Genomic DNA, 12,310 nt, shown 5'->3' with positions numbered 1-12,310 from the left:
TAGAGTTGAAAAGTCCAAAGTAATAACAGTTGTTGATTTTTCTACGTACAACGTAGCTTCTGATGGAGAAGACAATGGTAATGGATCTACACTGAGCACGCTAATATTGTTGGAAATTTTAAGTGAAGAACGGTGGTTAGCACTATTTGATTTAAAGTCAAACAGTAATGCTCATAGCTGGGTGTAGTTGGCAAAGAAAAGAACGCAATAAGCTGTGTTACGAGAATGGAACATTTAACGAAGAGCTCCCTTCTGCGGGGTTCAATAATTGTTGTACTTTTTAAGTATTTATTTAGAATTTCCTTTCAATCAGTAACGACCCTAAAGTACGTCAGAAAAGAGATTAGCAGTAATGCTAACTGATTTCGGTTTTGGATGATGCGGTACGGCTAAGAACAACTTGATTTAGGACGCCAAAGTACAACTAAGGATGCTAAAGAACTTATTAAAGGTGACTAAGCATGCTGAAGGAGGACTAAGGAGCCGGCTAAAGTATAGCAAGGGATATGACTAAGGACGCTAAAGTACAGCTAAGGATAAGTAAGGCCGGACGCTAAAGTCCGTCCAGGGATGAGTAAGGACGGTAAAGTACAGCAGTGCGGATGATTAACTGGGACGGTAAAATATAGCTAGGGATGAGTAAGGACCCTTAAGTCCAGCCGAGGGATGAAGAAGGACGCTAAAGTACGGCTAGGGATACGTAAGGACGCTAAAGTACAGCTAGCGATGAGTGAAGACGCTAAAGTACAGCTGCGGACGAGTAAGGACGGTAAAGCATAGCTAGGGATGAGTACGGACGTTAAAGTACAGCTAGGGATGAGTACGTAAGCTAAGTACAGCTACGTAGGGATGAGTAAGGACGTTTAAGTACAGCTTGGGATGACTAAGGACGCCAAAGCACGGCTAGGGATAAGTAAGGACGGATAAGTACGGCTTGGGATGACTAAGGACGCTAAAAGCACGGCTAGGGATACGTTAGGACGATTAAGTACTGCTAGGGATGAATATGGACTTTAAAATATAGCTAAGGATGACTGAGGAAGGACGCTAAAGTACGGCTAGGGATGACTAAGGACACTAAATTACAGCTAGGGATGAAGAAGGACGCTAAAGTACGGTTAGGGATGAGTAAAGACGGATGAGTAAGGAAGGTAAAGTATAGCAGAGTATAGCTAGGGATGAGTACGGACGCTAAATTACAGCTAGGCATGAGTAAGGACGCTAAAGTACGGCTAGGGATGAGTAAGGACGCTAAAGTACAGCTACAGTACGTATGTGTAAGGACGGGAAAGTACAGCTAAGGATGAGTAAGGACGGTAAAGTATAGCTAGGGATGAGTGAGGACGCTAAAGTTTTTTTGTGTTTAAGGCGAATGGCTGGCCCTCCCGGTGGGGTGAGTGCAATGGCCACCAGACATAACGACTAATCCGTCAACGACAACGGTTCACCTTAGTTGCTTGATTATGCACGAGGACCACTCGCGAACCACTATGTGACAACCTACACGAAGTAGTTACCTAAGCAAGGAATCGTTGCGTGACTTAGGCACTGGAAATATTTATTTTTACACATGACGTACATCCAACGTAAACAAGCGTTCGAGAGTAGTTTTCGGGTTAAAGCTGATTCATCAATTTTGAAGACAACTTGGCAAAGGCTGCGTTAAAGCTATTTCTTCAGAATATGGATTTGCTTAAGTTGCCCGAAGAGGTCTTTTCTCAATATTGGACAATTACAATCGCTACAATCGTAATCCTGTTTGTTTACTTCTGGGGGATTGCACCATTTCGCACCCTGAAGAACATCTTTGGTGACCAGGTTCCAGGACCAATGCCTCTTCCATTTATCGGCCACATGCTTGATTTGATAAGGCATAAAGGTCTTTTTCATATGCAGATAGACGAATACTACAAGAAGTACGGGGATGTGTTCGGTATGATTTTTTTCGGGAAAAATCCGACCCTGGTTGTCGCAGATTTGGAAATGGTGAAGCAAGTGTACATAAAGGACTTTCAAGCATTTCGTGATCGGCCGGTAAGCTACAAACGACGTCAATGAGTATTGCTTTAAGGTTAACCTCATTTTCGATTTCTATAAGTTTAGGGCTAAAGAGTACGCGGTCAAATGAACCCTATGAGGAGCTAAACAGGATTCTCGCCCCTCAATATATGGCCCTCATTATTAATACTCCTTGAGATGACGTCATTATCCCCACCGCGGTGATACATATGGTAATATGTAGCTTTGGGAGAAATTTGGAATAAATGAGCTCGACTAAGGTTTTTCAAAGACGAACAAAATTCGGGGGAGTGCAATTTGTAGTCGTTGGAAAATCTACCAGTGCTTCACATAATGAGAAAAATGCTGTGATTACTTATTTTATTTTTGTTTATTTATTTAATCAATTTGCCATCAAAGGCAGGTGATAACACAATAGAACATCAAGTCCCCTACAAAGTGAATGTAGCATCGAATACAACACGTAATCTAGTGAAGTAGAATGTTTTTAACTTATTCTTAAAAACATTAAGATTAGATTCAGATTTTAGATCAGAAGGTAAGGCATTCCATAAATTTGATATTTTTACATAAAACAAATCTCTAAAAAGAGATGTCTTAGCATAAACATTATCAAGGAAAATCCCAGAGGCACCCCGGCGCGAACTCCCTGTTCAAAGGGAAACTGTTATGATATCTAGATCTTTCTAAGTTTCCTTACCTTTTCTTGTTGTTCCAGAACGTTCTAGAAACGAAGTTGTCAATTTCTATAATTAAGTTAATAGTCACGAGTTCGCTATTAATAGCCTGTTTACATAAGACTTGTTGTTGTCCAGAAGTTTCGGATTTACGCGAGCGAGCTCAAGTTAAGTGAGAAGTTCTAGCTAACGTTGTTGTTGTTATTGAATCGAAGTTGTACCTACTGGTTACTGCCTGTACATGTCCTCATGGTAAACGTCTCAACTGGACTGATTAAATCAGTTGTAATTGTTATGTGATCTGATCGTCTCTCTCAGCTTTGAAAAACAACCGACGAAAACAAAACTGAAACATAATTATCAATGCAAATATTTATACATCCTAGTTTGCATTTAAAAAAGAACTTGTAATAGGTCTTGATATTCATGGTATACACGATAGTAAATTAGCATTTTGTAAAAAGCAAGTAAGCGAGGAACAATGAGGGCCAGGATTTGTGCCAATATAGCCGCATAACAAAATCTTCTTGCAGCCCGTTGAACTCGATTGTAACAGATAGCCATGTTTGGTGAATGTAGAATGAATATTCGGAGGCTTCCACTGGAGCGATTCTTGGTTGTTGGCGGCTGATTTTAGCCCAAAGACATAATGGACGGCAGAACAAAATAGTGACAAACAAGCAAAGATTGCGACAAGAGAGTAGATTGACCAGTACCTCACCAGGGATTTTTATCCAAAGAATGTTTACAAAAATTGCCATATTTGCCAGACTCGCTTACATATAATAGACATGAAAAAAACATCGAGAACGCCTGCGTGTGTATCATGTAATCACGCAAAAATTGCACCATCCAGGGCTACAAGCATTTGAGTGACTATATATGGCTTTCTTTGATTGTAGACCAATAAGAATGCCTGGTTTGGTACGTCCTCTTTTCTGCACTTAATGTTACCTCTGGTGACCTGAAAACTGGATTTCTCTTACCCAGTCGGAGGGGAGAAAATAATAATATACGTGAAAAATTACTTGATTCTGATTGGCTAAGAGCAGTGCAGTTCAAGTGTAATACCAGTGTAAACAATGTAACACCAGTTCAAATTACACATCGAAATTCTGGATTATGGTTGGCTGAAAGACAATAGGAAATCTCTGAGCCAACGATATCATGTAAAATGTTGGCAAAAATTTTGTTTGGAAACTTTGAGAAATGTTTTCTCAATTGAGAATATTCCTGTCTGAAATAAGATCTTCACGACAGGTACTTCCTCTACGCGACTATTTTCCCGTTTATATTATTAATACTGTAATCATACTGTTTTTCTCATTCAATTTGGAATTAATTTGCACTAATGTCCCCATTTGACCCATTGACTCCCAGTAGTGGGACATAATAGATTTTACTCTGTCTAATGCCAGATGATTTTACTCAAAGTAAAGTAAAGTGGTGCATTTATATAGCGCCCTTATCACTAACGTCTCAAGGGCGCTTTACAATGATCAATTTTACCCCCAGCGGACTGTAAGCATATATACAGGCGCAAATTGCAGCCGCTTAGTTCTGAGCAGTCCATGCATGCTGGTACTCATTTTACCAACCTCAGAAGGATGGAAAGCTGAGTGAACTTTCGCGGGAAAGAAGGTCGCCAAATATTCCAGTCTCGGCAGAACCGGGAATGGAATCCGGGACCTTAGGGTTGGAAGGCAGAGATCTTACCACTGCGCCAACCCTGCACCAACCCCTCCGCTCATCAAATATAGGGGCAGTCCAGGACAGTTCAGGGACGTGGCAAATGAATGTGTTAAAATTGCAAGCTGCCAGCCTTTTGAAAAACTCACTTGTGCAAATTAATTCCAAATTGAACTTGAAACCATATGATTATCTATACTATTTGACACAACTTCAGATTTAAAAATCTAAATCCTTCACTTTCAATTGTAACTATTTTTCTTGTGCAGGTGTTGTTTAAGTTTGGAGATCCCTTTGATAAGATGTTGACTGTTGCTGAAGGTGACGAATGGAAACGGATCCGTAATACTCTGACTCCAACTTTCAGTGCACATAAAATGAAGCAGATGGTCCCACTAATGAACTCAGCTTGTGACATGTTGATGAAAAAGTTTGAAGAGATTTCAAGCACAGGAGAAAGTTTTGACATCTTGAGGTTATAAATAGTTAAATTGATGCTTGAAGAAATGAATTTCTTAAGGGGAAAAAATCTGCAGAGATATCACACCTGAGAAATTAATATTTTTTGTATGCCGTGGGTTGCTGGAATTAATCTTTTTACGAGTGAAGAAATTATAATCATGATATTAACCTATTGACACCTGAACTGCCCAGGACTGCGCCCTCGATGAGTAAAATCATCTGGCGTTAGACAGAGTAAAATCTATCAACTCTCACTCTTAGGAATCAATGGTATAATGAAAATAAAATCAAATTAAAAGGAGAAGAATATTTTTTGAATTCTGGTTTTTGATAATAGCTGGCAATTAAGATCAGAGAACTGCATAGAAAAATCTTGTGGAGGAGAGTAGAGGACCTTAATGCAGTCAACCCAAATGCTAAGTAGTGATTAGGAATTGAACCTGCAACACAACACAACACTTTTTTAAAACTTTAAAACTGATAAAGACAATGGCAATGGAGTGTGTTTTTAATTTGTAGTTTTTGTGGGGAGGTTAAATTGCATATCCATAAATTTTTCTAGTTTTTAGATTAATAGTAAAGTATATGTTTCTTAAGACTTTTTTTTTTCTTGATGACATGTAGCTATTTCCAGGGACTTACAATGGATGTCATTTTACAATGTGCATTTGGAATCCAAGCAGATTCACAGAACAATCCCGATGAACCAGCCATAAGTGCAGCCAAACGAGCTATCACTGGCAGGACTTTTCAAAGAGTTATTATCACTATTCTTACTCTTTTACCATTTGGAGGTAAAATAATAAATGCTTTTCCCAGAATTTTAACACATAACATGGAAGAGCTGTTAGACATTTCAAAGCAAATCATTGCTGCCAAGAAGTCTGCAGAAAGCAATTCATCAAGAAAGGTAAATCAGAACTTTATTGTTTATATCTGTCTTGTCTACATTCTTCCATAATGTTGGCAATTTTAATTATGCATGTCAAAAGGACAGGAGTTTGTTGAGGGTTGGGGGTGGAAGAATTATTGTGTGGTGATATTACAGTGCCCTCTTGATGTCATAGTTCCCCAATATTTAAAGGGATGTTTGCAGCTTCTTATCATGAAATTTCAGTGGGGAATCCTGATTCTGTTGCTCAAACGTAGTATTAATAATTTTATTAGCGGGTAAGCCAAGTAGAAAAAAAAATTCAGAGCAATCACATTTAATTTCTGTGGCAGTTTACGGCAGGTTAAGAACACTTTTCACAGAGAAGTCTGGAGATTTTTTCTTTGCATCAACCTTCCTATCATCAACCTACCCCCACAGAAATTGGACCCCCCTTCCCCCAGAACCTGACACCCCCTAAATTAACTTCCCCTCTTCCCCACCACAACAAAAAAAAAATTGCACCGCACATCTGAAAAAGTGGGCTATTATGGAGGTGTGATTTTCATCCTTTGAGCTGTAAAATTTAATTCTTATCTGCCTGAATCCAAGGGACTTGTAGGGTAACAGCTCCTTTTGTATGCGGAAAAAGTCTACTGCCATAGTATTACAATCCTTCATACTGATGCACTCACAAGTTTGCATATCCAGAAGCCAGAAATGTAGGACAAAATTATTTGCTTACAGCAGAGAAAAGGTCCAAAGTCACTTTTATCTGGGAGATTTGGGGGTCTATCACGGGAGATTCATTCAGTATCCGGGACACTCCCGGATAATCTGTGAGAGTTGACATATATGTTTTCATGTTAATGCCCAAAAATGTCAATGGCCAGCTTCATGAATGACAGAGATGGACAATTTCCAAAACTTTGCAATATTAAAGCAGCAATGTTGAATTAGACACCAGCCAGCCTAGGTATGACAAGAACTCTTTGATCCTCCTGGAAAGTGATTGTTTAGAGCTGCATCCCAAGTGTGGATATATGTCACTTGAAAGTAGCAATTCCTCCTAGTGACACACATGACAACGTTAAGAACTATTATTATACATCAGACTCACTATGAAAAATCTGATTGGTAGAGAGCATTCAATCAATTCACAATAGCTTGTGAACTCACAGGCGGCCCAGAGTCGGAAGGTAAACAATTATAAGGATTTGTATGGGAATCTCGATAACAGACTGAAAAATATATTTACCCGCAAAAGTTCTCGATAAAAAAGCCGTACTTTATTGTCATGGTGAATTTCTTGCTTTTTGTGTGGTTTTTTGCCTGATTGAATGCGATTTAAGCGACTTCTCAAATTCCCGAGTCGTCACTCTTCCCTAAATAAAGGAAAGGCTGGCAACTCATTTCTAACTTACCTCAGATCTCGCCGAAAAAATTCACACTTCTCCGGTATCAGTCACGCTCAAACTCCGGCGATGGCTACACGGATAAATTTACTTCCCCTTGACCAAGTTTCAAGGTCCAGCGAGTATCCATTGCTGAGAAACTGCGAAAAATATTCGAATTTTCAAACTCCTTCGAGGCTCGCTCACAACCAATTTTGACACGGCTGGTCAACGGTTCACTGAGCCTCCATACGGTGAGCGCAAACCTACGCAAGTGTACCCATAGTTGGGCAGAGCAAAACAAATCCCAGACTCGTCCCCAAATACCTGCCTGGGGTCATGTTCGAGTTTCTAAATCGGCGAACGATATTAAAAGTTCCACACTGAAACCTTAAACACAGCTCCCATCGCTTTGGTTGCCCCACCGCATGGATTTTCATCGAACTCCGTAAGTACTGAAGCTGTTTGGATGGAGTTTGAAACGCAGTCGAAGGTATTTACTAGTGTATGAAACACAATCCTGTTTAATTTTTCATCCGTCAAAAACTCATATTATCATGACTGCAGAAGAAATTCATATGAAAAGGTCGCTGCACCTTTTCAGCCTTTTGGACACATTTTTCTGTTGAGAGTCCAGGGAAAATGAAATCATCTGTGCTTTGTTTTTGCGCTTCCAGTTGCGTTGAAATGTTCAAAATTATTTCTCACACCGGTGCGCTGCATGCATCAAGCGATATCGATCGAAAACCAACAATTATTACTCGGAATACCTGAAAGGTATCCGAGTTACAATCTCGCTTGTCTGTCTTTTGGACAGTAGAAATTACGGTGCGGTGATTTCTTTGGCTCAAAGCAATTCACTTAACAAAACTATACTTTTTCCAGCAACAACAAAAAAACAGCCGTGGTGTCGAGTGTCATCGGACGAGGGGATTTTTGCACGCGCGAGGCTTCAAACAGCTTCAGTACTTACGGAGTTCGATGAAAATCCGGATTTATAACATGCGGTGGGGCAACCAAAGCGATGGGAGCTGTGTTTAAGGTTTCAGTGTGGAACTTTTAATATCGTTCGCCGATTTAGAAACTCGAACATGACCCCAGGCAGATATTTGGGGACGAGTCTGGGATTTGTTTTGCTCTGCCCAACTATGGGTACACTTGCGTAGGTTTGCGCTCACCGTATGGAGGCTCAGTGAACCGTTGACCAGCCGTGTCAAAATTGGTTGTGAGCGAGCCTCGAAGGAGTTTGAAAATTCGAATATTTTTCGCAGTTTCTCAGCAATGGATACTCGCTGGACCTTGAAACTTGGTCAAGGGGAAGTAAATTTATCCGTGTAGCCATCGCCGGAGTTTGAGCGTGACTGATACCGGAGAAGTGTGAATTTTTTCGGCGAGATCTGAGGTAAGTTAGAAATGAGTTGCCAGCCTTTCCTTTATTTAGGGAAGAGTGACGACTCGGGAATTTGAGAAGTCGCTTAAATCGCATTCAATCAGGCAAAAAACCACACAAAAAGCAAGAAATTCACCATGACAATAAAGTACGGCTTTTTTATCGAGAACTTTTGCGGGTAAATATATTTTTCAGTCTGTTATCGAGATTCCCATACAAATCCTTATAATTGTTTACCTTCCGACTCTGGGCCGCCTGTGGTGAACTTGACATGATAAATGTAATATCTGCTGCAGATATTACATTTATCATGTCAAGTTCAACGTCTGCCTGGTTACTCAACCCCTTGGAGTGTTCTCCTCAGAAACAAAATGGCTGAACGCTTCGCTTCTGTTTCTGAGGATGAATTATGTGAAAAATGTATAATAAAACAATTATTGAATTCGGTTTTCGCATGATATCATGCTCAACCTCATCCAATAATTGTTTATTATTTCATTATTATTAAATTGGTACTAGGACTTACTGGATCTTATGCTGATAGCAGCTCAGGATGAAACCCTACCAAAGACAAAGAGATTGACTGATGTTGAGGTGCTGGCACAAAGTGTCATATTCCTGATTGCTGGCTATGAAACCAGTAGTAATACACTTGGATTTGCTGCCTATTTCCTGGCTACTAATCCTGATGTTCAGGAAAAACTGCAAAAGGAGATTGACAGTGTGTGGGATGACGAAAGCAAAATGCCTTCCTACGAGACAGTGAATGAGTTGCCGTATTTGGACATGGTGATATCAGAGACCCTGAGAATCTACCCACCAGGTGAGGAAGGATGACTTTCAGGGGTGTTGTATGAAAACCGGAAACATCAAGTTGCAGGTTGAGCTAAAGTTAAAGTTGAGTTAAAGTTTAAGGCAAAGTTGCAGGTTGAGGGTTGGAGGTTCCAGGGGTATGGTCATTTCTGTGTTTTAAGGTTCAAACTGGCATTGAGAAGTTGTTAGAAAACCACCTGGTGACTATTGTTTTCTTGAAAGATCCCGTAGTTTCTGAACCTCGTAATGGAGGAGAATGAGGAGAATGATACTCAATAGCGTGCACTCCAAAATCTAGACTGTTGTCGATGGTTTTCAAAATCTACTGCCTGTAAGGCCCTGTTCTTTAGTCTGTGATCACTTTCATTTTTTTCCATAATGAGTGTTTCCTTGCCTACCAAAGCGTTAGTTCTACAAAGGGTCGCTCCACAAACTGCCAAGAGAAATCAAAGAATTTACCACGAACTATCAAGTTGAGCAAACCAAGTCAGGGGCACCCAACGTCAATTTTCGGACAAGATCTGTTCGGAAGACAATTTGAGATCTAGAATTTTCGGAACATTAACAAATTTTGTTGTGAAATGTCTTGCTTGCCTGCTTCTCCTAGGATTTTCGAACATCTGAAAAATGGTATAATTGCCCATTTTTAACGGATTTTTACCCTAAAAAGGTCACCTAGAATTTTCGGGTGCCTTTTTTCTGGCTGAAATTTTCGAAAAAGGAAGTTTTCGTCCCTATAATTTTCGGATCACTAGACTTACAGCTAAGAAATCCGAACAGATGAAAAATTTTTAGGGGATAAAAATATGGCTATATCTAGGCTTCAGTGGTTTTGAACTATATGCTCGTTGGGTGCCCCTGAAACCAAGTGGGCAACTTTACACTATATTACATTGTCAAACACAGTTTCCATATTCTCTTGAATTGAACCGTATCATAAGGTTCTAACTGACGTTTCGAGCGTTAGCCCTCCGTCAGCTCTCAGACCTTTACCTGTGAACAGTACATGTTGACAAAATACCAACGATATATTTTTGGGTTTTTAGCTATCGCCACTATACGCACATGCACCGAGAATTGTCTGTTAAAAGGCTTGAAAGTTCCAAAGGGCCTTATGGTAACAATCCCAATCTACAGCCTCCATATGGACCCCAAAGTTTGGCCCCAGCCCGATAAGTTTGACCCAGAGAGGTTTACTCCTGAAGCCAAACAGTCACGTGACCCCTATGTTTACATGCCATTTGGCCACGGTCCTCATAACTGTATTGGAATGAGGTTTGCGCTGATGGAAATGAAGCTGGTACTGGCTCGTATATTAAAGAAATACAGTTTCCAGACTGCGCAAGATACCAAGATCCCACCTGAGGTAATTATCAGGGCTACATTAGTGGCGAAAGAAATCAAGCTGAAGATTACCAAGCGAGAGTAATGCCATAAAGCAGTTTTTAGGATAAAGCAAATGTTATTAATTTCAAAAAAATCTAAAACAATTTAAGGAGCATCGCGGCGTCATTTTCTTCAATGCTTGGTCTCGACTCTGAGGTTTAGAACTCACTAGGAAAGACCACAATTTTTCAGAAAAGGCCAGGACTCAATGAATAATTACAGTATGTATGGTGGTTCTGCTTTTTGTTGCGTCAAAGCTTTGGGAAGCATCCGACCAGAATATATTACTGCGACGCGCCTTACCGTGGCCACCTAACGAAGTTTTTTTTGCAAATTATCTGCCAATAAGGGTGTACGAATTTGACTGACAATTACGCCCCCTTGCAAAGTTCGCACGGTTGTAGGTTGAACATCTTTGCATGGGTTGTTGAGGTGACGTATTTACACGTAGTTGTCAAATGTGAAAGTTTGTTGGGTAGCCACGGTAAGGGGCGTTGTAAAACTAAAGACGAAATAACAAAAAAATTACCTAATTCTAAAAGCGATTGAAACGAAGTAGGCTGTACCTGACATGGTTGGCCCTCCTATCTTCTCTTTTCTTTTCTCTGTTTTTTTTTTATCTCGAATTAGCCAATCACGACTCGTCGAAAATACATGTAGTTCGCTTTTACAGAATGTGACGCGCAATTTTTAAGCCAGTCGCTAAGCGCTGTTGTTTACAAAACAATTGCTGAGTTGTTGTAGTCACTCCACTGACAATTAGAAACAATCTAGCGTGGTATGCGGCTTAGGTTTTTTTGTCGGCGGAAAGTAGAAGATAATGAAATTAGTGAACAAATGTTGAAAAAGTTAGGCCACGGTAGGTATTTCCAGGGAGATTTGGTGCTCTAACCGGGAGACCGGGAGATTTGATGAAAAACTTGGAGACTCCCGGGAAAACCGCGAGAGTTGGAAGGTATGCTTATCTTTGAATTTGTATTAAAGTTTTTGTTATTAAATTTTAGAGTTATTCCAGAGTGATTACAGATTTGCGAGAATTTTAAGAGCAGCGCAAACTTTTCTGAATAGTATTCACGTGAGAAGTGATAGACAACTGTTGACAATTTTTACGGAAAATTGTTTCGGTTCACGAATCATTGCTTTGTTTTGGCGTAAAATTCATTAAGTCAATAAACGACATTGCTTTGCTTTTTTGTCTGCTCCGTTGTCTGCGGGAAGTTGCATGAACTGGAAACAGCGGGTGTTTTTGGCGGGAAGTTGCATGGCCAGCGTACTGCTTTTGACACTGCGTTCTAATAAGACAAGCAAAGATTTTGAAGACAACCAAATTAAAAGCAAGCTACGTAGGTATCTATTTAATATGCCCAACGATGAGGAAAGATGAGAAAAAAAACCAAGTAACAGTGAGCAGGTGACGAATAAGCGATGCTTAAGGTGAAAGAGAGGGACTTAAAGCTCGAGAAAACAGGCGAAAGAGCCCCAATCATGGTAAAAGAAACAAAATTATAGTGACGAACGAGCAGTGGAAGAAAGACCAAGCACGAGCACGAGAAAACAGGCCGAATAATGGTGACGGAAAACGGCGAAAAAACTAATTTTTAATATTAAA

General features: G+C 40.1%; 1 protein-coding gene across 1 annotated transcript; it reads left to right on the top strand.

Moving 5' to 3' along the window:
- Positions 1 to 1,569: 1,569 nt before the first annotated feature.
- On the top strand, positions 1,570 to 11,889 carry LOC138007794 (cytochrome P450 3A8-like). Its single transcript, XM_068854870.1, has 5 exons — positions 1,570 to 2,034; positions 4,655 to 4,860; positions 5,472 to 5,757; positions 9,022 to 9,325; positions 10,362 to 11,889. Exons 1-5 carry the CDS (start codon positions 1,684 to 1,686, stop codon positions 10,742 to 10,744), a joined length of 1,530 nt encoding a protein of 509 aa, XP_068710971.1. The 5' UTR covers positions 1,570 to 1,683; the 3' UTR covers positions 10,745 to 11,889.
- Positions 11,890 to 12,310: the final 421 nt, after the last annotated feature.

Source organism: Montipora foliosa, chromosome 6 (assembly GCF_036669935.1).
Source record: "Montipora foliosa isolate CH-2021 chromosome 6, ASM3666993v2, whole genome shotgun sequence".
Taxonomy (NCBI): domain Eukaryota; kingdom Metazoa; phylum Cnidaria; class Anthozoa; order Scleractinia; family Acroporidae; genus Montipora; species Montipora foliosa.
The sequence above is the reverse complement of the archived record's forward strand: the minus strand, read 5'-3'. Positions and strand labels throughout refer to the sequence as shown.

Coding starts and splice junctions, on each gene's coding strand:
- LOC138007794 (XM_068854870.1), top strand. CDS start 1,684: ATGGATTTGCTTAAGTTGCCCGAAGAGGTCTTTTCTCAATATTGGACA. Junction 2,035..4,654: donor AAGCATTTCGTGATCGGCCG/GTAAGCTACAAA, acceptor TTTCTTGTGCAG/GTGTTGTTTAAGTTTGGAGA. Junction 5,758..9,021: donor AAAGCAATTCATCAAGAAAG/GTAAATCAGAAC, acceptor AATTGGTACTAG/GACTTACTGGATCTTATGCT.